The sequence below is a fragment of the Rutilus rutilus genome, assembly GCF_951802725.1.
Source record: "Rutilus rutilus genome assembly, chromosome: 25".
Taxonomy (NCBI): Eukaryota; Metazoa; Chordata; class Actinopteri; order Cypriniformes; family Leuciscidae; genus Rutilus; species Rutilus rutilus.
Genome location: NC_140229.1, coordinates 6,500,793 through 6,527,840, shown reverse-complemented (window position 1 = coordinate 6,527,840; position 27,048 = coordinate 6,500,793). Strand labels below are relative to the sequence as shown.

Genomic DNA, 27,048 nt, shown 5'->3' with positions numbered 1-27,048 from the left:
GAATCCTGTTTCCAAAAGTTTTAGTTTTTTTAGGCCCCCAAAACGTTGTTGTCTTGTAAATGAACGGCCAAAAAGCATAAAAAGTTTTCCTTTTTTGTTGAAAATGGTGTTGAGTAAACAGCCCCAAAATGCAAGTTTTTGAAAACCATACCATTATCATCTCTATATAAACTACAAAAATGTGCATTTGTGAAAACAGTGACTTCATGCTCGTTTTTAGTCGTTCTCGCGGATCCGTGTGAATGGTTATTGTTTTGAGAACATTGTCATCCTTACCTTAACGCAAAAAAACTCAAAGGACAAACTTTTCCGTTTTTTGTACATCATTGTCGTGTAAACGTACAACTCCTAGATATCTACTGTATGGGTACAATATGCGTCACATGACTAAACATGCGTAATCGTGTTCAAATACCTGTTTTCACATCTCACACTACAACGTGAAAACGGCATTTTCAAAAGAATGGACTTGATTAGTGTGGACAAAGCCTTAATGTAATTGAAGGATGCTCCATTAGGACGGCTGTGTTAAATCGACTGATTCATTACTGCTATTTATTGACATTGTAACAAATTATTCTAACATTGTTAGGCCGTTTTCAAAGGATCCACAAGGGTGAAATCAACATGAAATGGCATTCACAACCAATTTTTCTTCTGCAATGTTATGTTTTTATGAGTGGAACAGGAAAATCAATGGATATTCATCAGGGAAAGTGTCTCTGGTGACTTCAGCTATTACATTTAACTGCGAGACGACATAGCAAAAAAAAAAAAAAGCTCTTTCCTTGAAATAATGCACAATAAAACCAGAAACCTTTCATGTTGACTTTGAGAGTCCAGTAATGACTACTTTTTTTGCCATTCACTTTTCCATTAGCAATTTCCTGCTTAAGGATTAGTAATCATTCAATGCGCTAGAGCTCTGTGAATGTGCAGTGCAACGTCAGCAATGTTAAAGTCTGATGCATCATGATGGCAACCAACAAAAAAGTAAACTGATTCATCTGTGCTTCGAAGACAAAGCTTCTGCAAAAAGCTGTTATTGCATGCTATCCATTAAATAATAAATAAAGATTTCCTTTTAATCAATTGGTGTTTTGGTGATTTTTGGATGTTCAGTGTACACTACCATTATAACCAGACCCTGACTTGACGCTAAGCACTTTTCCACATCAAAGGCCGTTTTAATAAATATGAATGTTGCCGTGGATTTCAGCGTTTGCACAATCTAAAATCAAATCTGTGCGTACGCTCGCTTTAGAAATGGGACTCATGCATCAGACATCAGAATACAAGTCCTTGAATGAGCTCCAATTGCCAGAAAGCCTTTTACTCAAAGCAGCTATTGATCTTAAAAGGAAAATATCTCCTGAAGGAGCACACAAATACGACAACATAATGAGAACAAGCACTTTAAATCATTGCCATAGTCAAGTAGTCAAGATCACACACCTGCAGGACAATTTAAATGGTCTGTATCACAGCCTCAAGCAAATGAAAGAATGAGAACGGCTGATATTAATGATTCCATCACACACACGACGTGAGCAGGAACAGCTGTGACCTGGACGCTAACGCTTATAATATCAAGGTCTCGGAAATGAACCATCCTGGAATAACACATCCGATGGACGATGGCAAAGGAAAATCATTTTGTTTTGGACACCGGGGCGTTAGAGGCTGTTATTTACGTCAAAGGCATCCAGCGCCAATCAAATATGAAGTCACAGGCTCCGGCAAGATTATAAACTACTTCCTGCAGAAGCAGAAATTCTTAACAGCACTTATTCATTGATTCAAACCAGGATAAAATGGCATTGCTTTGCAATCTAAAAACAGTAAAAAAATAAATAAAAAATAATAGAGACATATATCAGTTCAGACAAAAATATTTTTATTAATACAAATTTGTAAGATTTACAAAACAACTAAATCCATGTAACAAAAAATAAATATCAACTTAACGGAAAACGAATCAGTAGTGATTAATTATGTGTAAACGATATGACAATTACTCTTGCTTTAGCTCCTTCTGAGCCTTTAGATACAATTTAATCTCACCCGGAGAGCGAATGTATGATTCAATTTCACTGTCCGATATGTCTTCGTCTCCGGTCACTTCCAGCTGTGGAACGTCCACCCTCTGCCGCTTGCGACTCTTCACGCAGGGGGGTAAAAACAAGTGCCTTTTACCCCAGTGGTTCGGTGGTAGTTCACAATCCGTAGCTTCTTCATCAGCAGGGTTCTCGCATTCGGCCTGGTCAGGGCTCTCTGAGGAAGGCGGTTCGCAGCGGTTCGGCTCTGATGGGTCGTCGTCACATTCTGTCGTTTGGGTCTCTGAGAGTTGATTTTGCAGCTGTTGTTGGTATTTTTGAACGGCCCTCGAGAGCAAAGCCCTGCGGTGCTTCAGGATGTCCTCCACCAGCGTGGTCACGTTTTTGGGCTCCACTGGGGCGCCCCTCAGCCACGGCAGCTCTCGGCCCAGTTTGCACAACACCTCCAGCAGCTCGCTCACACGCTTCAGGGCCGTATCTCGGCTTCTGCGCCACGACTGATCCGTTGCTTTACCAATCTTGCAGAACTTAGTGAAGGAGTATTTCATGCGAGCCTGCAAAAGATTAAACAATCGTGAATAATTCGATCAACATTTCCCTGCAGGAAAAACCAGTGTAATGTATGCTTTTTTTGCAAAAAATAAGGGGTTGTGTGGGATTGGTATGATTTTTTTTTTTTATGTTTTTGAAAGAAGTCTCTTATGCTCACCAAGGCTGCATTTATATGATCAAAAACAGAATTTAAAATAGCCGTTTTGTATTTTAACATTTTAAAATATCATTTATTCTGTAATTTTCAGCATCATTAGTCCAGTCTTCAGTGTAAGGAAGCCCATTTCCACCACATAATTATGACAAATTGAAACTGACTAATCGAAACTGACTAAAAAGTCAAAATTACCATTTAAAAACTTGGAAATGGAAATACTAAATTGAAATTATGAATAAAAAAAATGAGATAAAGTCGAAATTGACATACTAAATTTAAAACGTTGAATTTGACAAATCAAAATTGAGAACAAAAGGTCAAAACCTAGCATTTAAAAAGTTTTATTAATTTAAAATTTAAATACTAAACTGAAATTATGAGATTGTCAAAACTATCACAGTCAAATTTATGACAAATAAAAATGATGACACAAAAAGGTGAAATTAACATAGAAATTATGAGATTAAAAAGTCAATCATGATATGACAATTTAAATTATGACATCGAAATTATGAGATTTGGAGTAAAAAAAAAAATTAAATAATTATGATATTAAAATATGAGATTAAAGTCAATATTGTGACTTAAAAGGTCTATGAGATAAATACAAATTCTAAATTGTCTAACTAAATTGAAATGACATACGAAGTCAAATTTATGACATTGAAATCATGAGACAAAAGTCAAAATTGTGAGACAAAAGTAAATCATAATTATAATTTACCAAAGCAAGATTTTTTCCCCTTATGTGACAGAAATGGGCTTCCATATCAGTGTCACATGATCCTTCAGAAATCATTCTAATATGCTGATTTTGCTGCTCAAGAAACATTTCTGATTGTTATCAATGTTGAAAACAGTTGTGCTGCTTAATATCACGTCATATACTTTCAACAAAGAACTTCAACATTTATTTGATATCTTTTGTAAAATTACGAATGTCTTTACTGTCACTTTTGATCAATTTAAAGTGTCTTTACTGAATAAAAGCATCTCTTTTAAAGGGGTGGTTGATTATGATTTCACTTTTCTAACTTTAGTTAGTGTGTAATGTTGCTGTTTGAGCATAAACAACATCTGCAAAGTTCAAAGCAAAGGTAGATATTTTCTTTTAAAGAAATTGCTTTTTAAGGACTACAACAGGACTACACGACATTCCTCCCGGGTTAGTGACATCACCAACCCTAGAATTTACATAAACCCGCCCCCTGAACACGATTTATAGATTATCATGACAGAATATGCTATCAATGACTAGAAGATAACTACACATAAGCTACATAAATTCATCAACTAAGCATTCAGAAATGTCCTGTTGCAGACTTCTCGAGTCTCTCCATCATCAACTGACTCCAGTTTGAACATAAACATTGACATTTCCAGTGCATGTCTGTGTGAGGTAAAAGGACATGAGCTCTTGAAGCTCCGCCCTCTGTGCCGCGAGCAGCAGCTCATTTGCATTTAAAGGAACAGACACAAAAACGGTGCGTTTTTGCTCACCCTCAAAAAATGACACTTTTAACATGCTATATAAAAATATCTGTAGGGAATTAAGCTAAAACTTCACATACACACTCTGGGGACAACAGAGACTTATTTTACATCTTGTGAAAAGGGCATTATACCACCCCTTTAAAAAAAAAAAAAAAGGAAAACTTCTGAATGGTAGTGCACATTTGTTTTATGTTGCCCGATATCGTCATCTTACAAACTGCATAGTTTTCTTTGAACACAAATGTCTCGCTTTCAGAAACACACACTCATCAGAATATTACGTCACTCACCGAAGGATTCAGCGACTGCCAAGCCACATACACTGATCCCATGAGGAGAGGCAAAGGCTGGCGTCCCGTCACGATCCAGGTGTCAGAAGCAAGTTCAATCAAAGCAGACATCCGGTCCAGCAGCCGCTGGGGGGTTTCAGAGAGCACCTCCTCCACCTGTTGAGGACCCAGCTTAAAACTACAAAAACACTGCAAGTAAACAAACAGACTTTTACATTGATTATAATATTGTGGAAGTCGTGACGGCGTCAGACTTACCCATAGCAGAAGCTCTCCATCAGGTCTGTGATGCCTGTAGTGGTGGCCTTAATGTTCAGACTCTTCATGAGCTCCTGATATACCGTGCCTATCACCGAACTGTCCGCCCCCAACAGGTAAGCAACGGTTCCCATGGAAACAGGCCAGTTTCTCTGGCGACAGACGCAGAGTATGCAACAGCCTCCCAACACTTCTTTCTTGGTTATGGTCACATGGAGGAAGTTCGGGAGATTGTAAGCGCGCTCAAACAGACTCACTACTTCCGACTCCATGTCGTTGGATAACCTGAGGATACGGCACATCGCACGCACCCGAATGAAGCCTGGAGTGACAGATAAAAAGAAGAGAAAAATTGGTTACACTTTATTTTAAGGTGTCATAATTATATATTTAAGTACTGAGTAATATTAATTAACTACACGTACTTAATATAGGGTTAGGGTAGGATTAGGGTTTGGTTGAGGGTTAGTTTCATGTAATTATGCATAATTTTCTGTTATTACTATGGTAAGTACATGTAACATATGTAACAAGGACACTGTAAAATAAAGTGTTACCGAAAAATTACAATTGCATAATACTGTCCATACAAAATTCAAAACCATGAAAAGCCAGCAAACACTTTAACTTTTGTACTAAAACTATTAAAAATAATTGTAGGTAACAAATAAAGCTGAAAATAAATCAATATTAGATGAAAATTTTAATATATTAGAAAACATGTTTTAGAAATGCTGCCTTAGCAACTAAATGAGAAAGGTTGTAGTACTAAAATTACTAAAACTATAACAGAAATAAAGATAGGGCTTGTAAGACCTATTGAGAAAACTGAAAACATAAAAAACACTAATTATAAGTAATATAATGGTACATAAATAATACAAAAATGGCATGCACCAAGACACTAGAAAGGGACCGTTTACATAACAAAAAATGGTAACACTTAAGTAACACAATAAGGTTGTCAACATTAGTTCACATGAACTAACAATAATACAGGGGCTGGGGAATGAAACTGAAACACCTGCTTTTAGACCACAATCATTTATTAGTACGGTGTAGTAGGGCCTCCTTTTGCGGCCAATACAACATCAATTCATCTAGGGAATGACAGATACAAGTCCTTCACAGCAGCCAGAGGTCACTTGCTCTTCCAAAAAACCCCAAAGTGACTCAAAAAAATATTCAGATGTGGTGACTGTGCAGCCCACGAGAGATGTTCAACTTCACTTTCATTCGTCCTATGTGGTGAAATGCCGACATTACCCTGAATACCATAGCTTTGGATACACCACAGACCACAAAGACTTGCTGTCCTGGTCACAGATGAGCCAGAGAGACGCACAACAACAATTTACCTTCTTTTGAGCTCTGATATGTCTCTCATTATGTTGTGTGGACTGCAATATTTTATGTACAGCTGTGCTATTGCTCTGCTAATTCAACCTGAACACTCTGCTCTTACTGATGGAATGTGAAGTGAAGATGAAGATCGGCCATCAGGCTGTGCGTCCGTGTGAAACCTTCAACACTATATTGGCTAGTGTTTCAGTTTCATTGTCCAACCCCTGTACCTCTAATGTTAATTTTTCAGCATTTACAAATACATTATAGTTCTCTCTGTTAATATTAGTTGATGGACCTGAGCTAACATTAACTAGCAATGAACAGTTGTACTTTTATTAGGTAATATGAACAAATATTGTAAAAAATGTATTGCTCATTGTTGCATTAACTAGCGGGATCTTATTGTTAAGTGTTACCCAATGATGATTAAACGTGAGCCATTGATCTTACCCGCAATTAGATTTCTGCACGGTTTCTTGATCTCCTCCGTGGAAGCATGATAGGGCACATCTGGATAAAATGAAACGGGTGTTAAAGCAGAAGCTTTCAAGCAGAGTGAATTAGGATCAGTTCAATGCGAAATGTCCCGTGCTGGGTTACCTCTGCCCTGGGTCTCATCGCTCAGTAAGGTAGTCAGAAGGCCCTCCTCGACCACTGAGCCACAGTCTTCACACACCCACTGCCTCTGAGAGTACAGATCATCCTCCACCACACTGGACGAGCCACACTCAGGGCAAGTGCTCGGCATTCCTGCATGAGAAGTATATCAGCTGACACATAATGCAAGCATTGCATAAAAGAAAACAGAAAATCTCTATAATTATATTAAAAGGCATTTAGCAGCGCTTAGTTTCTGATCAGCAAATGACAAACATGCAATGTTATGCAATATGAGACAAACGAAAGAGAATCGTGAACGTTCCGCACGTATCAATACAAACAGACAATATTTATTATACAAATATTTGGGGATTTTGAAGATCTTACTGGTGGCAGTTGCTCTTCAAATGGTCGGCGGAGTATTACTATGGCAGACAATCAAAATGCGTTGCTCCTGTTATGCACATTACAAACTTCTGAAAGCGGCTTCTATCACCCTTCCTTGCGACATATGAACGTTTGTTTTGAACGGGTCGCCGCCGCGCGTCTTGATGACGTTTTTGGTCCGGGCGGAAAAAAAGACTGTTGTCAATAAAAGTTCCTTTATTATGTACATATGTTCGAGAAATAATAATAGTAATAAAATATAAAAAAAGAAAACTGTCATCATAATTAACACAGGTCTCTTACATGACAAAACTTAACACACCAGCAAATAATATTCTCTTCTATGCATTTCTGACGTAATAACGGTTATTTTAATTATTTTGTAGATGGAAAGATTTTATTGTTAGTTAACAAGTTACCATCATGGGAAATTAGTGTCCGACAAGATATCAGTTTAATAAAATAACAGAGATTACAATAAAACTAATGTAAAATGCAATGAGTAAATAAATATACATTAAGTGTGAACTAGCAGGGTAATATTAGATTAACCAGTTATCGTTGCGCATCAATGTAACACTAAAATAAATGTGGTTAGTCTTCCTCTCAGAGGAACAGCAGCATGTAAACATTACCAAGAGTGCTGTGTGTAGACAGTCATCTGGAATTCACTCAATGTTTTTCATTATAATTAAAAGCTTAACCTGCCTTCTTAAAAATGAACATAGACAATGTTGTGAGGCAGGCCACACCTGTGACATTCTTTATTTCAAAAGCAGAATAATACATTCTGAGAATAAGAGAATAATAATGCTGTAAAGTTACCTGACAAAAGGCATAACATTCAAATGATCACATATTTCATTATTTACAGATGACCTGATTCTTTTAAAGTGCTTCAATATGTATCAATACAGTGCTCTGTCTACAAAACATTATATAGCTTCATACACAATATAAAATATTTTGCATAAAGAATGATATATAGGCTAGCGCAATTTTGTTTACTTAGTGAAAATGTGGGGATCACTTCCATTGAATGCTTTGACCAAAACATTTAATAGATAACATGAAAACAGAAAACCAATCAAAGAATATTAGCAATTCAAATGGCAAAAGTGGACAGTAAAAACCTTTGGGGATAAACCTTGAAATAAATCATATGTTATCAGTTACATGGTTAGGTGGATCTGCGGCAAGCCAAATAATAAACATTCATGTTGTCACCATTTAGTGTGAGATGTCAAATCAGGTATACATCAACCTGATCTTCAGCTCAGTAGTGTGGTTTAATGAAAGGCCTCTGTGATTTGCCCACAACCTTGTATTGTTGTTCATCCCATATTTGTGATAGTGCACATTAGATACAAAACCCTCTACTACAAAAATACTGTCCCTCAAACGGATTTCTTCATCGAGGTCAAGGACATTAAGATGCCGGGGTTCTCCTCCATGACACGGACTAGAAGATTGTCTATATACTGCTCCAATTCCCCTATCTTAGAGTCCTTTTGTGAGAGCTGCACCTTCTGCTTTTCCAACAAGTTTATGAGTTCTTCGTTGGTTAACTGGGAGTACGGCCCTGTCCCTTTAGCCTCTGGGACCTAAAAGATAGTTGGAACACAGAAATATAATCTTTAAAAAAAAAAAGTCAAGTGAGAGGAACAACATCTTAAACACCATATCAAATTTCTGTTCAATGCATGGTAAACGGTTGCACAATAGTAGATGAGAAACAAAAAGGAAAAAAAAGCTTACACTACCTTCATCTTGACTTGCATGTCATCTGGAATTGTAGCAGATCTGGAATTGTCTTGGGTCTCTCTGAGGTCTGGATGATTGTCAGTGGTGCTCAAGGGTTTTACTGCATGTGGCCTGACAAGAGAAGGAGAGCTGTAAGTCTTACAGGCAGATCTAAGATTATAGGGGTGGAATACAAAGCAGTCAATCGGAGGACTCTGCAAGAAGATAATTATTTTTTATTTTTTTAAAAGAACAAATACATTGAGCCCTGAATTTGTTGGCTTTAATGCAGTGTTCCCCCACCCTGTTCCTGGAGGCACACAAACACTACACATTTTCCAACTCTTCCTAATCAATCACACCTTAATCAACTCATCAGCTCGTTAGTAGACTTCTAGACCAGAAATATATGGGTCAGATAAGGGAGACGTGTGCCTCCACGAGCAGGTTTGGGAAACATTGCTCTAAATGTACAACTGAAAATTGAAGCCTTTATTTCCAAAGATGAAAGTGTTCATATCTGTGGTTTTCAATGATTGGATAACCATTTTAGAGTTAATGTAAAATGAGAAGGTTCTCACTGGGAAATTAAACACCCCATCCATTTCACCAGAGACTCTGAAAAGACCTGAAGAAGTTCATACCATTGTGTTTTTAAGAAAGACTAGCGATGTGGAACATCACATGGAAGTCCCAACAATGAGTAATCTAGGGTCCAGAGTGTGATCTGATGTAGACCAATATGCACATCTTGCAGTCAGGCAATAAGTTACATGAACTTTTGTTGTTGTCTTCAACAGACACCATAATAAATAACTTATAATAACCTCGCTACTTTTTGGGAAATTACATAAACATTATAAGAGCCAATTATAAGAGTTTTTGATGTTACTTGTCTAAAGAACAAACACAGTTGGCCACATCAAATGACAACTTAAACACCAAGCAAAGGGTTCTGTTGGTTATCAAACACACAAGCAGTAAGCAACAATTCGGGCAAGACAGGGGTACTAGATCCTGCTTCAGGAGGGCCAACTTCCTGCAGATTTTAGCTCCAAGCTCAAATAAACACACATGGACAAGATAATCAAGGTCTCCAATATTGTTAGAAACTTCTAGGGTTGCATTACCTAAAAACGAGTAGATCATAGACCACTAGTGCCAATGGTTTCTACGATCTACTTATGCTTTTGGGAAACACAGTCCATGCCAGTGTGTTGTGGCAGGTTAGAGCTATACTATGCAGTACAGTGGCCCTCCAGAAACTAGGTGTGCATCATCTCACAAAATATTCATGAGCCAAGATCATTCTAATACTACTGTCTGCTCTCCATTGAAATTGAGTAATTGAAAATGACAACAACAAAAAAAATTCTCTTGAGAGTAATTCTGTGTCGAACATTACTTAAAACTTTTCAATTCTCAAGAACTTTGAATTTTAACTAATGGCTAACAGGAACCTACCGTCGACATCTGCAACTACTTCTAAAGGTCTCTAAAAGTTCTACGAGAGGCCTCACCTGCAGAGTTTGAAGGCAGCAGTATCACCTGTTCTCTCATGTTCACTTCCGTTATTCTGCACAGTGATGGACTTAACATCAATCGGTGAAACTATGGCCTGTGGCAGAGACCGGTGCCCTGACCCTTGGCCTGCTTCCACTCTCAGAGGAGAATGTTCAGTCTTAGTTTGCGCTTCATTTTTCTTGAGAGCTTGATTCAAGATTAGAGAAGGGTTTCCATGGGATTGGGTAAAACATGAGGTTGACATGCTACTATTAATAGTTAATGACTTGTCTTGATCTGGTCTGGTGGGTTGACTGGTTGACTTCAGTACAGCTTCTGGTTGCTGGCTTGAGTTCTGGTTGCCAGTTGCTGCTGACTTGGCAGGAGGCAAAGGGGCCCGACTCTTTTTGGAAACACCAATATCAGGCAGGACATTTTCGATATGGCAAAGGACTGTTCCAAGGATTGGTTCAGACCTTAAAGAAATGTCTCTTTCAAGAAAGTCTAGTTTACACTTTGCTGGCAAATCCTCTTGTCTACTTTCTCTCGAGGAAAGGTCATCAGAGTGCACAGACTCAGGTTTGGTGGAAGGCTCTTCAGATACAAGCTTTCCAGTAAACTGGTTTGAAGACTCATCTAGTTGATCAATGCAAGAGTTTGAGGTAGCTCGGTCTTCATCAAGGGATACAGCATGTTCAGTCAAATAGAAGTTACGAATGGCTAGGTTGTTGGGTTCGGGTTCAGGTTCAGGTTCAGATGCAGAATTCTTGCTTGTTGTTGACTGTAATAAAGGCTTTGGAGCTGGACCCTTGTTGTGTTTATATACTTTGACCTCGGTAGATATAAAAGGGTTGGTTTCTTGTCTGTTACTGGGAAGACTCTGGCTGATAAACTGGCTAAGAGGTGATAAACTGGTGTTCCTAAAATTGTCTGCGTCAAAAGTCCTTGACTCATCCTGCGAGACTGGGCGCCCTTGGTTCATCTGGTCTTTTTCCTGGAATCTAGTAGTTCTCCATTCTCCAATATGAAGAGTCGTCATAGATTGGTCTGCATGTTCGTTTTGCATTTCTTGCCTGTTCTTTGAGACATCTGGTAGTAAAGGTGCGGGACGTTTGTCAAGTCGTAAACTGCAGGAATCAGAGTCTCCACCTTCCTCAGATGCTCTAGATTGAAAACTTTGTGTGGCTTGAGGAATTGCTGGTGCTCTTGGAGGGATGTCTGGTTTTTCCATCTGCGCCTTGTTCTGGGGAGGCACCGGGGCACGTCGTTTCTTCTCTGATCTTTCTGTGATGTTTCTGAGCCGGACAACGCTCTCTGTGTTTCCGCTAATAACATCAGAATCATCTAAGAATGGGTTGGTGTTTGGCACAGATGCTTGTGAAAAGAAGTTTCCAGAAACAGAAGAACTGAAGGAGCAGGATAATGAGAGGGAAGATTAAACTCGATCAAACACACCTGCTAAAAGTCTAAATACGTTGCAAGATAAAGCTACTTAGCTTTGCTCAATAGCCCTCAATAGATCAAAACCACTGAAAGCATTAAACACATTAAAACTAACCCTATTTACTTTCATTAAAAAACAGGATTAAAATTATGCCATACTTTACTCACTCTCATGTCATTCTAAACTTATTTGGCATAAGTCTATGGACACTTATTACATTTGAGACAAATTCAGAAGGAAAATTTGAGGACAGAACGTTCTTTCTTTAACTGCTAGAGATAACTGGTTTAGATTTAAAAAGCCACCCACAAATCGTGTTGTCTACTTCCAGTCTCCTACACATTCCAGAACCATTATGAAGCCCTCAAGTCTAAACACATGAGTCAGAGAAAAGGAACTGCTTGATCAGCTGTTTTCCAGGGAAACAGATTTCTCCAGTGTCCTCTGGGTTAGACCTCAATTAAGTACCACACAAGAGTTAACACAATGAGGGTTAGAGACCTTATAAATATCTGTCAGCATTAATGCATCTCAGCAGAAAATAAATAGATAAACAGATACGACAGTAAGAAAGATTTCGTTTATTCAGGTTTTTGTATTTCATTTGGTTAAGGGTTATTCAACTTAGTCCGTATGGCAATCATCTTCAGAAAATATGATAGAGAAAGACTAACAGAAGTTGTACATGTCTATATTATACTTGGGAGTCCTTGAAAAAGTTTCAAAACAACTGCTTCTCATGCCAGACGTTTTTAGGACACGAACAGACACGCTCACAACAACACACACACACACACACACACACACACACACACACACACACACACACACACACACACACACACACACACACACACACACACACACACACACACACACACACACACACACACACACACACACACACACACACACACACACACACACACACACACACACACACACACACACACACACACACACACACACACACACACACACACACACACACACACACACACACACACACAACAACACACACACACACACAGAGTATGCATATTTCATAATGGTGCCAAAAGCTCTTAGAGGACGGTGTTAATCATGGCAGCGTGGTGTTATGGACCCTACCACACTGAAATCGAGTCTAAGCATACCACAGAAACACTGAGAGACACTTCCATGCCTTTAATATTAAAGCTGTGATCACAGGTCATGGATTTGCCTTCCAGCAGAATTGGTAAAAAGGAGAAGTTTGGAGAATGATTTGAAACAGCTCTGTGAAATGATACATGAATGAGTTATGAAGAACATGGACTGTCAGTATGCTCCAAAGACGTTGAGTTGTTAGAGTCTGCCGGATGTCTGTCAAGCCACAAACTTCATGAAAAAGGAGTGCTTCCTTTTGGTTCTGATTGGTAAACAAGCTTGGAGGGATGGGGACATTAAATTTAACATTTAATTTAATATTCAACAATATTGATCTGCCTGCATTAACACTATTATACAAGAACTGAACTGAGCTGGACGATGACATCACGGTTTATATATAAATGAACTTTTTTAAAACAAAAATGAAACATCACTGAACTTAAGTTGGACTGTGACGTTATTCTCTTCTGGAAACAAACTTTTTTGCATTATTTTCCTGCCATCTCTGTAAAGCTGCTTTGAAACAATCTGTATTGTAAAAAGCGCTATATAAATAAAATGTGACTTGACAAGCTAAATACATTCTTAAAGCTAAATACAATTTTTAAAATTTAGTAGTTTGCTCATTTATATTTTAGAACGGTTTATGCAAAATCCCATTTGTCCAAAATCTACCCCACATACAGTAGTTGCATATTAAACAAAAAAAAGTGTTCTGATTGGCTGATTTTAACACTTCCCACAGCATTTTGCTTTCACTGAGGACAGAAAAATTAAGTTGTCATGTTGTGTTTTAGGGCCTGATTCATGTAACACAAGCAGATATTCTGTGTAAATCATAATAAATCAATAAAAAACATTCTAAGTATTTACATGAAAAATCTGTTCATGTTTCATGAATAATGCCAAAGGGTGTAGTTTAAATACAGAAGCTTCTGTGATTTCAGGTAACAAACTGACCTTGGCTTGACCGCAGACACTTTGGTTGAGCGACTGAGGGCTTCAGGTTGAGGAACGGTGGCTTGCTCGAAGGGATTGGTGGAGCTCTCGTCTACTGAGAGAAGGTCTTCAAAGGGATTGGTGGATGGGGTGAAGTCTGAGTTGATCTTGTCAGGTGCTTTACTTGTATTCAGTCGAGCACTCCTGGGTTTCACCTCGGGCCGCTGTTCTTTCTCCTTCCTCTGTCTCTCCATTTCTTCTTTCTCTTGCCTGATTCTCTCCTGGTCTGCTTTCTCTTTCAGCTTCCTCTTCTCCTCTTCCTCAGCCATTTTTCTCACCTGCTCCTCTCTCATCCTTTCTTCCATTTTCTTTTTCTCAAACTCCACCTTCTCTTTTTCCAGCCGTAACCTTTCTTGCTCTTTCGTTTCTTTCTCCTCAGTCATTCTTCTCTCCTCTTCCCTTTTCCTCTTTTCCTCTGCTTCCACCTTTTCTTTTTCCTTCCGTCGTCTTTCCTCCTCTTCAGCGCGTCTTTCCATCTCAATCTTTCCCGTCTCTCCTTTTTTTCGCAGCTTTTCATTCTCAAGTCTTGTTCTCTCCTCTTCCTCCATTTTTCTCCGTTTATCTTCTTCCTTCCTTGCCTTTTCCTCTTCCTCCATTCTCTTCCTTTTCTCCTCTTTGATCCTCTCCTCCTCAACCCCTCTTTTTTCCTCTTCCTGTCTAATTCTTTCCTGTTCCTTCTTTATTCTGATCATTTCATCCTGCTCAATCCTTTTCCTTTCTGTCTCCTCTTTCTCAATCCTTCTTCTTTCCACTTCCTTTTTCTCTAGCTTCCTCTTCTCTTCCTCCTTCTCCATCCGTTTCTGCTCCTCTTCCCTCTCTATCCTCTTTCTCTCTTCCTCTCTCTCAATCTTTTTTCTCTCCTCTTCCTGTTTCTCTAGCTTCCTCTTCTCTTCCTCCTTCACCATCCGTTTCCGCTCCTCTTCCCTCTCTATCCTCTTTCTCTCTTCCTCCCTTTCAATCCTTTTTCTCTCCTCTTCCTGTTTCTCTAGCTTCCTCTTCTCTTCCTCTCTATCCATCCGTTTCCGCTCCTCTTCCCTCTCTATCCTCTTTCTCTCTTCCTCTCTCTCAATCCTTTTCCTCTCCTCTACCTGTTTCTCTAGCTTCCTCTTCTCTTCCTCTCTTTCCAACCATTTCCTCTCCTCCTCTAATCTCTTTTTTTCCTGTTCTCTCTCAATCCATTTCTCCTCTTCCTTTTCAGCCTGTCTCCTTTCCTCCTCTAGTCTTTCCCTGACTTTCGCTTCCTGTTTCCTCTGTTCCTCTTGTTTTCCTCTTGCTTTCTCTTCCACTGAATTTTCTTGAGTTTGCAGGTCAGAGGTTTTAAGAGAGTCCACTGAGGTCTTCTGGTCATGACCTCTGCGCAGGTCCTCCATGGACCCATGGCCTGAGCTGTTCAGGCTGAAGGTGGAACCAGCTCTGTTCTCTTGCTCTTTCGTGTAGACGTGACTGCCATTGATGCACACATTGCCGGTACCTTGGGAAACCTTGCTGTCGGAGCTTCCAGTCCGCTTGTGCTTCAGAAATTTAAATGTCTTTTTGCCTTTGAAGATAAAAAGAGATCAATAATATAACACCACTGAAACTTCTCACTAATTTAAAGATTTTGGCAGACACCTGCACAAAACAAAAACAGCAGACGGACTGAATGAAAATGCAAATTCACTCTCTGACAGTAGGTGGCGCTTATGGAACAGCAGCAGTTTCTTTAGGTAACACTTGTAAACACTATTTAATGCGGAGGTAAGAGGAAAAGAAAATGCAATCAATTAAAATTTAATATTTTTCTTCTTGTTTGTGCTTGGTACAGTATTTGCTCTGCTGGCACGTCTGCTCTCTTCTTCGCATCAGTCTTCAGCGTGTCCTGTCTCTGTCCTGTGCTAACGTCCTGTTTACAAACTTCTAATTATTTCCACACAAATGAGATTTTGGTAAATGATTGCAATGCAGTTTGTGCGCAAGTCCAGAATAGAGATCGGCCAAAATAAAACAAAATGTATGGCCGGTCGACTGGTGCATCTCTATTAATATAGGTCAGAATTTGAAATGAATATGACTTGATTCCTTATGTCATGGGGAAGTACTTTATAGTTTTAATTTTAGAATAAATAAATATGATTTGATTCCAACTTCAGCTAAATCAGACTAAACCAGTATAATTAATAATGGATGATATCAATATTTACATTTGGCAGATACAAGAGCATATATTAATCAGTTCATGATTTAATGGCATTGCTACCATTAAACTGTATTAACCTACAAGAACAATATGGTAGCAGATATATTAATATTGCAGCAATGCATTGTGTGGTGATACCTTCAGGAGACTCTACATTTAGGCCAGACGATCTGCTCAGACTGATGGCCGAGTCTTTTTCAGGCAGGGTGGCGAGCGTGGACATGGACTGGGACATGTTACGATGCAAACCCGGCTTGGGTGCAAAGAGAGACTTCAGTTTATTCTTCTTTTTGGCTCCAGGTGTGACGTCAGGTTCTTCCTCACCCTCGCTGTCAGTCAGTACCTGTCCAGATGAAGGGACAATGGCGGACGCAGAATCTGACATCCCATCTTTCTTTTTCCCTTTAAGCTTATCCTTAAGCTTGCCAAGACGTGAGCGTGACTTGTCCTGCCCGGAGAGGTCGTACATGCTGGCTGTCATGTTGTTCCTCATGAACTGAATATCTAGGAGCACCTCACCCCGGTCTTTGTCAGCTTTCCCCGTCTTGCCCATCAATTTAAACCATCTGTTGGAAACAAAACAGCACAGGATGTTTAGTTTCAAGCATTTTTCATTTCCCAGAGAACCCCTGTCTTCAAAGAAAAAAGAAAGCCAGAGGCAAGATTGAGATAAAATATGAGATTTTAGAATAAGATTGTGTTGTATCATGTAGTTACACTTTGCAAAACTGGTCAGAATTGCAAAAATGACAAGGTTATTGTGCACTTAAAGCTATGGGATTCCAAAGTCCAAGTAAATACTTGTATGTGATTGTTGACATTCCTCAGCGACTAAACCAGAGTGGCATATTATGGTTCAATGACCTAGACACTGACTTGTTATAACTCAAGGACAATGGCGGAGAATGATTTCAGGGTCCAAAACAAACAAAATCGACTGCATTGGACAGTTTGAATTTAAAACCCTGCATTTTCCTTTTGGGCATCAATAAAATAGGTCCATCAATCTAAAATGCCCAAAAAACAATGTACAGCCTTGAGCAAGCTGTTTCTGAGCAACAATAAGAGACATAGCATGTTGTAGGAAATTAATGACTGAGCTACTGAGCTAACATGACTGTAAGAAACAATAAACTTAGATCCATGAAAAACAGAGGAATAAGATGAGGACAAGGTTGCTGTAACGGCACACAAACCTCATTTTATGGAAAAGCAGTGCCGTATGGCTGTGAGAATTGAGTGGGTGGCTTAGAAAAGCAATTTAGAGAAAGCTCTGTGAATGACACATTACTGACACTCAGGGCAGAAAACACACTTTGGCATATTAGGGTCAGATGAGGAATTTACGAAAAAAAGAAGAAAAAAAAGGCAGTTCACTAAAACCTTATAAGAGCCAAACAAGTTTCTTTAAACAACTTTAATCATTGCAGGAAAACCCCATATAAAATATGACAGACAGTGCCTGGCACAAGGTTTGGCGATAAAATAAATCCCCAAGTCTGTGTAAATAGATTCACGTGATTGTTGACATTCCTCAACGCCAATAAACCAGAATGCCACATTACAGTTCAATGACCAAGTGACTGTCTTATCGTAACACAAGGACACTAGCGGAGGACAATGACTTAAAGTCTACTGCATAGAGGGATAATTGTCTCAAATGAAAGTGCATTTTAGACAAAATAGGAAAAAGCTTTATATAGGCTAAAATTCAGGGTTTGGCAATGAAATGCTTGGATAATTGTCCTGTTTTCTTCTAAGAGGTCCAGGGGGGGAAAAAAATGGAGAACTGGTGATGATTACTACTGAATAGAGTCTTTATGCGTCTCAACAAGCCACTTAAACAGCAGCTGCTACTTTAAGGTCTTGTTTCACAGACAAGGCTTAGATTAAGCCAGGATTAGACATTTAAGTAGCTTTTTAATCGTGCCTTAGAAAGAAAAAAAAAACATTACCGGTGTGCATCTTGACACAAAACAATGGCTGACATATTTGAAGATATTTTTCAGTTAACAGCTCATTTTAGTGTGTGAAACCAGGGGTTTGTGTTCATGACGACAGAACATGCACTGGACACAGTGAGTAATGCAGTGATAATGCTGTGGAGAAAACAACATGTTGGGCGTGTGTTTAAATACTCTGTGTCTATCTGATGAATAATAATACTGTGATGACTCTGAAGCTAAATATAGCATCTAACCCTGGGATTATTAGTAAATGATCTCTGCCGCTCTCCTACGCCTCAACAACATTTAGCACCATTACACAGCACATCTACGTCAGAGAATAACATGCTGGCTAGTAGGAACAGACAATATTGCTAAAAACAACTCCATTTTGGCCATGATATTTATATATTTGCTCTGAGATGGCTCAAAAAGCTGGGGGGGGGGGGGGGGGGGGGGGGGGGGGGGGGGGGGGGGGTATCAGAGAGATCATAATCAAAATATAGATTGTTGTTGCCAAGCAGAAGTAAAACAAGAAGTGCACCAATTTAGTTTGATAAAATACTCAAGTCTTGTTTTCAACACGGATTTGTGGATTTGAATGATTTTTATGTAACATAATATATCTAAACAGCAATATTTACCTATATATTAACTAAAACATTTAAAAAGCATGTAAAATCATTCAAATCATCACAATGTTGGTTAATTTTGTTCTGACAACAAAGCAATATTGCAATAAAGATTTTATCACCAGGCTTTTAATGTCGCTTGACTACATTTCTGAATCACAGCATGGATGTTTTGATGTTTACTACATGGAAATAATCTAATATTTGATATGGCAGAGTTTTGGCTTTACTAGACATAAAACTAAGAGCCTGAATAACTGAAATCATGGTGTAAAACAGGAATTTCAAGGCATTAAAAAGAAGTGGTTAAAGGGCTGGTAAGCAGAAAGTTGCTGAATCAAGTCCTGGAGAGACTGAACCATAAGAAAAATCACAATTATGCCTTTAAACAATACATGTTCAAACCAACTAATTACACAATGACAAGAGAAACGGCTTTGCACATCTGGGAGGTGCTCATTTGACACGACATGTTAGGACAACATCTCACACCCATAGAAATGCACTGATGCAAACTGTGATGTCATTCAGACCGCGGTCAACTGCACAAGTTGCATTATAGCTCTCTTCACAGAAGGGAAGTTACAACAGGGTGTTGTCTTGTTTGAGAGGGTTTTTTTTTTTTTTTTTTTTTTGTGAGACCTTTTAGATAAGCTATTATCTAGTCAAGAATTAACCTAACATGAAAACGTTTTTTTGTACATAAAATTTAGACAGCTAAATAATCATTCTGTATTCTCACATTTTACATGGTCAAGCTCAACCATACAGCAGAGGACAAAGGGATCAAAATATTATTTATTTTTTTATTAATTTATGTGAAATGTACACTTGTCAAACCAACATGTGGTAATAAAGTTGTAAAACAATTATTATAACACTAATTTAACACATTAAAACATGCTCATATAATTGTTTATATGACCGATGGTTCATTGACCATTTGTTGAAGTGACTATTTTGTACCCTCCTTATGGAAAGTGTCAGGTAAGATAATAAAAAAAGCTAAATAAGTAAAGTTCTTGATAAACTCATGTTCTGCACTGAAAGATCCTCAATAACAGCTGTGCCCTGACAGGAAGCACTCGCAGCATCAGATGAATCAGCACTGGATGTCTCATTGTTCCAGTGTGTCTCTCAACAGCTTGACTTCCTGTATGTGCCAGTGCGCTGATAAGACCGCTGGCTGACAGGACTGTTTTATCACACACAGCAGCGCAGGGACCTTGCTTCACTTAGTTGTTGATATTCAACAAACTATCTATGTTGCTCAGACATATTTTGTCATGTGATATTACCAAACCAGTAATTTTGTGTAACAATTAGGGCTGCACGATTTGGGGAAAATGTCATATTGCGATAATTGAGGTCAATATTGCGATTGCGATATAATAAACAAATGGTTTCATGAGACAAAAATTGCTTGGTTCTCAAGGAAAATAAATGCACACACAGATTAGTGATAATCTGCCTAAAGAAAAAAGTTCTTTAGTCAAGAGCAGTGAGTGTTTTTCTCTGTTCCCTTTGTTCTTTGATTAACTTTATCGACAGATATGGCTACTGTGTACGGTCCCTTTAAGACTAGCCGCTGTTCGCTCTCACGAGTCACAACTCTTCACGTTCATCATAAGACTACTCTTATGTTATGAAGATACTCGACAAAAAGACATTTTGGCATAATTGTGTGTGTTATTGTTCGTTCAAGCTCGAAAGAGAGCTGTATTCTTCTGGCATGCTGTTTTGTGCGCACGCACGATATTAGCGCGAGTCTTTCTGTGTCACAGTCAGGACCTTCACAAGCAGCGCGTACTTTTTGTCTTATCGCGCATGAATGGTTTAAAAGCATTTGCATGAATAAGAGGGGGATCATGTAACACTAGCCAAAGGATGCCAAAAATGAACAGATGCTGCGCTAATTTGTTTATTTAATATAAAAATCGCAGCATTTTGCGTCATATAATCGCGTAGGCTTGACATCGCGATTGCGATATGATTAATCGTGCAGCACTAGTAATAATACAAACTGGGTTGAAAATAAACAATGTTGCTAGTGCATGTAAATGAACAATGTTTACTCGTTCTCCATGTTACTTGGGCCGAGAAATTTATTCGTCAGAAAAAGTCTGCCAGATGAAGCAAAACACACCAGTTTGAAATGTTGACTACAAACAGTGATTTTCTGATTTTCCATGGCAGAATTCTCTCCATATTTACGACTCTTCGCAGCCTTTAGTCACGGCCTACAACGCTCTGGATCCTTCACTGGAAACCGCAAGTAACTCACTCCCGCTAAAGGTTTACTATTTGAATTTCCTGCACCCGGTAACAGTACAAGTCGACACCATTATGACTAAAAGTTTGTTAAGAAGTATTTCCTACTAAAGCAATGTGATATTTGACTCTGGTAAGCCTATCCATAGCAGACTGGTGGAAGCGGCCTTGGACGGCAACATGCTTCATAATCTTGAATTATTTCTGCTGAGGTAAAAGACATTAAATTCAACTTAATGCAAAAATCAAGTGTAGCGTTAGTTCTGGCAGGTCACGTTAGTCAAGTGCGCAATCAGCTGACTCTCAGCTGATCCACGTCTACCTATAGGAATACGACGCCTGTCACTGTATATAAGCTCCTTCAGTATTATCAGCTGCTATCGCGTTTCTCAGGAGCGAATTACCCTCCTCCCTCCCCAGCTCCTCCTCTCTCCCCAGCTCCTCCTCTCGTCGTCAGTCAGGATTTGGCATTCTGATTCCCCTTGAATCAGAATAGATTCTCGAATTATGTTGTACTTTAAAGGGACAATGTGTAGCTTTTTAGGTATTTTATTATCTAAAATCAATATTTTTATTCATAAATATGTCCTCAATGGTGTACAAATACCTCTGCTAATTATCGGACTCTGTACTTCTTGTAGTTCCGCCATCTTGAAAAACTATAATAGCAGAGAGGGACAAAAAGTACTAGGTCAACGCGTTTCCACAACGTGTTTTCGTTCAGAGCCAGCGTCACGTGACTGAAACCAGCAGAAGCGGAGGAGCAGAGCAGTGAGAGACGCTTGTCACTACCCCGGCAAGTTTAAAAGGCTGCACTGCACGGTTATTTATAATGGAGGACTCGTCGTTGAAAAAGTCCAACATAGACCGTAAAAGGAAACATGACCGGAGATTACAAAAAAACGGGTTAATGTCGGGATAGCTAATGCAGGAGAAAGTTTTCAAAAGAGACGCTGAAAAGTTGCCTGCTTTCTTCTCGACAGGTAAGTCAATGTTACGGTCTTAATTACAAGCTTTTTTCATTGCTTGGTTGTGTACTTTATTATATAGACAGTAGAACATTTATAGTTAAAAGTTAAACAGGCTCTTTGACGAATAACAGCTATTGTGTAAAGTAGAGAAGGCCCTAAAAACAAGGTTGTAAGTTTTGTTTGTTCAAAACTGTAACATTCGTTTGTTCGTTGTGTCGAGTTGCAGTTTGTTTGAAATAACAAACCAGTTCACCCGAAGGAAAACTCGATGAAGTGCTATTATAAGACATCCTCTCATAGCTTTTTGGTACATAACGGCTACCGTAGTTGCAACACGCATTTGAAAAAGCGAGGCGCTGGAGAGCACTATTTGTTTGAATGCAAAATACAATTTCACCGCTAGACGGGAGAAAATCCTACACAATGTCCCTTTAAAGGAACATGCCGACTTTAGCTTATTCACCGTATCCCCCAGAGTTAGTTAAGTCCATAGATACCCTTCTCATCTTCGTGCGTACCGTAACTCTGTCTGACACACCCACCGCTAGCCTAGCTAAGCAAAAAGACTGGAGGTAAATGGCTCCAGCTAGCATACTGCTCCCAATAAGTGACAAAATAACGGCAACATTTTCCGATTTATATGTTGTGATTTGTATAGTCACAGCATGTACAAATAACAAGGTCACATGAGACATAGCCATCGTCTAACCGTATACATACTGAGAACTATATTCTCAGAAGGCGTTACGGCACGCACGGAGATGAGAAGGGTATGTATGGACTTATCTAACTCTGGGGGATACGGTGAATAAGCTTAAGTCCCAAAAAGTCGCTGTGTTCCTTAAAAATCTTGAATTAAGGAAATCTGCAATACATTCATGTTGGTTCTGTTCTGTTTACCCTAAGGGGGGTTATCGCTGCTCTCCTGCTCTTATCCATGCTAGGCTGCAGGGAGTTCTCACCCAGAACAGAGCTATACCGCCAATCCTAACTGTATGCTAACTGTCAATCGTATTTGACGATAGTGGTTTTGACAGAACCTGTAATGTTCAAAGGAGACAAGACGACAACAGACCGCCAACAACGAAAACTCTGTTAGCAGTCGGAGAAGACGTGCTCCCATTCTGCCTGGAATCAGGAAAGAGTTACTGTGTCAAAGTCTCAATGGATAAGGTCACGCAGAAAGAAACGGCTGATGCCTTTCGGGAGCTTCTGTATTAGCATATTTTAGGCATATCCTCTGAAGCATCCTCTATATGTATAACAGAGAGAAAACTAAGTGCTTTCTTGACTTTGAAGTCTGAAGCAGTTGACAAGCCTTGACTTTATGCCACGCTAACAGAACTGGAGTTCATCAGGCAACATGTGTCAAAGCCTGAGAGAGAACTGGGGCACAAACAGGACAATCAGAAACCACAAAAAGGGATGTTAGATATTTGACCTTCTCCAAACTACGGTTTTATTTAAATACCTGCACAATATAAGAGGGGAATCTGAGTGCAAGCTTGAATGTGCACAGAAGGGGTGTGAGTTACACACCAAGGTTCTGATTGGGTGTTAAAACACATACACCGATGTTTAAAAGTTTAGGGTTGGTAAGGTATTTTAACGTTTTGAAAGAAGGCTCTTATGCTAAACGCTGCATGTATTTGATCAGAAAAACAGTGAAACAGCAATATTGTGAAATATTACTATTTAAAATAACCATTTTCTAATATTAAAATATTTTCAAATGTAATTTATTCTTGTGATGCAAAGCTGAATTTTCAGCATCATTACGCCATTCAGTCACATGATTCTTCAGAAGTAAAATGCTGATTTGCTGCTCAAGAAACATTTATTATTGTTATAAATATTCAAAAGAACAGCATTTATTTGATATAGAAATCTTTTATAACTTCAATGTCTTTACTGTCAATTTTGATCAATTTAATGCATTCTTGCTGGATAAAATCATTCATTTCTTTAAAAATAAAAAAACAAAAAAATAATAATAATAATAATCATCTCATCTGACATTTGAACGGCAGTGTAACTGACTCTGTTAGCCTTAATACCAAAATTAATAAATGTTAACTAATGCCAAAAAAATGTAATAAAAAAAAAGTATAAGTAATGACATTTATTTTCTAATGTTATGATAAAAGAAAAACCAGGAACTAGTTAAGAACAGTAGATAAGAAAATACTGGTATCAGTGAAATTGACAGCAATGAGAAGTACAGGAATTAATTAAAGTTTTGGCAGAAAGAATGACTCAGCTTCTTGGAAATTAAACAATATACTGGTTTCAATACAAGTTATGCTTAAATGATGTAGCATAATGTTGATTATCACAAAAAAAAAAAAAAAAAATCTTAAAAATAATTTAGGTTAAACTTACATTTGGAAAAAATAAACAGCAGATTTAAAAAAAAAAAAATACAAATGTATTAAAGATTCAAATTTTTACTTTTAGGTCCTCCAAAAATTGGCCCCATTCAACCTTCATTTTTTTTTGTTTTTTGTTTTTTTAAGAAAAGGAAGGGTCGATTAATTTTGTGGTAATCGACACTGCCGCAAATTGAGCTCAACAGCATTGAATCTTGAATATTCAAATTAGATTTTCCAGCAATAACACCCTGTTGATGTCAGTCAGCCACAAGATTGGCAATCTAATCCTTTAAATCACCATAAGAACGGCAGATCAGTTCACAAGAAACACAGAGGTCCAGTATCATACGAGTCCGCTTACTTCGAGACACCTGACTGCGTTTCCGGTTCCTCTGACCTGAGGAAAACAGCAGCCCACGCTGGAACAGGACTAGATATCACTTACTTAGCATAATAAACTCTATCACATCACAACAGGAAACGTCTCAGTCAGACTCTAAAGAACCTGACGGCATAGAAGCCAGTTCATTAGAAAACAGCTTTCATTCTGACTCAACAGTGAGATGAACTTATAGAGAAAAACAATTATTCGGCAGAAGGCCAGACGTGCGCTGGCTGCCTTTGAGCATGAGACTGAATAAGTTCTCGTAATGAAAATGACCAGACGAGGTGTACTCAAAAGCTTTATGCATTTACAAGCAAACAATGAAAGTCATTCAGGGAGCAGGAGAAGAAAACAAGCTCTTTAAATCCAGAACGTCAGAACACTGTGACGGATTTGTGTGCCACTTTTTACATTTCAGTTCTGACCTTTGCTGGTTTGCCGTGACTTATGTTACAATGATGTCTAGAGCTAAACTAATTTATTCATGAAGTCTGTGCATAGCGTACACCGTGTGGCTCTGGATTACAGCGAGATGGAACGATCACCAGATCTTTTGTTGGTTTCACCAGACCTTTAACAAACATTCCAATGGAACACCAGTGGAATTTCCATCAAACAATCCTAATAAGGTCAAACAAGAATCACATATTATCCCACTGGACTGGTTAAACTGAAATTCTGAACAAATAAACCCAAAATAGGAATTTCTATCCAACAAGTTATTATCGGTTTGATCTTATTTTGAGTTTCCACATTCGATTAGCGTTCATTTAGGATTTTCTGATCCTTAAAAGAAAATATGGAGGTCTGTGACGGTTCTGGCTGAGGGGGGAAAAATCCTGTTTCCTTCGGTCTAGTGTACCATGACCAAGTGCATGAGAGAACGCCAAGCTCAGCTCATTATTTCCATATGAGGAAGATTTGATGGCATCCTTCAGCACAGAAGTATGCTTGTGAAATACCATTCAAACACTAATAAGAAGCAGAGAAAAGTTACATGCACTTGAGAAATGCCTTAGTTTGTCAGAAGGATATCAGATATCCTCTGCCAAATGTGTGGTGTGTGTGTGTGTGTGTGTGTGTGTGTGTGTGTGTGTGTGTGTGTGTGTGTGTGTGTGTGTGTGTGTGTGTGTGTGTATGTATATATATATATATATATATATATATATATATATATATATATATATATATATATATATATATATATACACACACACACACACACACATTTGGCAGAGGATATCTGATATCCTTCTGACAAACTAAGGCATTTCATATTATTATTATGGCATTTCATAGGCATTTATATATATATAAAATGTTTCAGTGTGACGCAACAGAACTCAAGAATGCACAAGTCTTCAGAATACATGTAATGTCACGTTCACTCACTCTGGTTTATTACGGGATTTATCGTCCTGGAGCTCCAGGAGGTTGACGGTCGCCTGACCGAGTGTTTTATCGGGTCCCATCAGAGCCCGGTGCATCACACACACCTGTAGGGTGCAGCGCTCCGCGTTACTGGGGTGAAAGAGCGGCAGGTCGAACGCGGCCTCCTCTTTCCACACCGGCGCGACGCTCTTTTCGGCCACCGTGGTGGAGAACTTATCCTTGGCCACCTGCATGATGGCGTACGCGTCGTTGGTGCCATTCTTCCCTTTGATCCGCAACCCCCGCGCCTGGAGCACCGTTACCTGGACGCTGGTGGGATACCACTGCTGGCTTTGCTCTGCCAGAGACATTTCTGTGAAAACCTAACCAGTTTACGTTGGACCTGAAAAAGCAACAAGGACGCGCGAGCCGTCCTGCCCAGAAGAGAAGTTGTGTCAAAGGTTTGTTAATGTTTCGCTGGAAAAGTTTCACTTATCCTGTGAAGCAACAAGTGAGCGTCACTCTGAGGCCACGCCCACACGCCTGTTCATGTGGAGCAACTGCGTGTGGGCGTGGCCTGTTGTGACGCAACGAATAATTGTTTCATTGGGCAGAGCTGGAAACAATCTACCCCGCACTTATTTTATTAATTTTTTTTATTTTGATAGTGTAAATTTCACATTCATAAATGTGCATTTAAAAATGAAGTGAAGGCGCATTATACTGAATCAATATTGCCCTCGAAGAAACAAAAAGCTATTCGAATTTTACAAACATGTAGGCTACATTCTTTAAAGTATTCCTATAATACTTTTTATACCTCCCCCTAACATTTGAAATGTATTGAATTTGTATTGTTTGTTTTGATATTTGGAAACTGGATAAGCTGGAAACTCTCTGAAAAAGGCTTAATTTTTGTGCTTCTTCTCTCTCTCTCTCTCTCTCTCTCTCTCTCTCTCTCT

The 27,048-nt window shown here is 38.8% G+C and overlaps 2 protein-coding genes across 3 annotated transcripts; both read right to left on the bottom strand.

Annotated features, from left to right (window-relative positions):
- Nucleotides 1–1,876: 1,876 nt before the first annotated feature.
- brf2 (BRF2 general transcription factor IIIB subunit) lies at nt 1,877–7,322 on the bottom strand. Its single transcript, XM_084399736.1, has 6 exons — nt 7,143–7,322; nt 6,756–6,905; nt 6,606–6,665; nt 4,809–5,130; nt 4,551–4,728; nt 1,877–2,611 (listed from the first exon to the last, which is right to left on the bottom strand). The coding sequence occupies exons 2-6, from the start codon at nt 6,901–6,903 to the stop codon at nt 2,015–2,017; spliced, it is 1,305 nt and encodes a 434-aa protein (XP_084255862.1). The 5' UTR covers nt 6,904–6,905; nt 7,143–7,322; the 3' UTR covers nt 1,877–2,014.
- Nucleotides 7,323–7,876: 554 nt separating this feature from the next.
- On the bottom strand, nt 7,877–26,639 carry rab11fip1b (RAB11 family interacting protein 1 (class I) b). 2 transcript variants are annotated; one of them, XM_084399734.1, is made up of 6 exons: nt 26,108–26,639; nt 16,277–16,704; nt 13,924–15,499; nt 10,406–11,794; nt 8,906–9,017; nt 7,877–8,746 (listed from the first exon to the last, which is right to left on the bottom strand). In XM_084399734.1, exons 1-6 carry the CDS (start codon nt 26,455–26,457, stop codon nt 8,540–8,542), a joined length of 4,062 nt encoding a protein of 1,353 aa, XP_084255860.1. In that variant the 5' UTR covers nt 26,458–26,639; the 3' UTR covers nt 7,877–8,539. The 2 variants fall into 2 exon arrangements, with proteins under 2 accessions (XP_084255860.1, XP_084255861.1); XM_084399735.1 differs by lacking the exon at nt 10,406–11,794.
- Between the last annotated feature and the right edge of the window lie 409 nt (nt 26,640–27,048).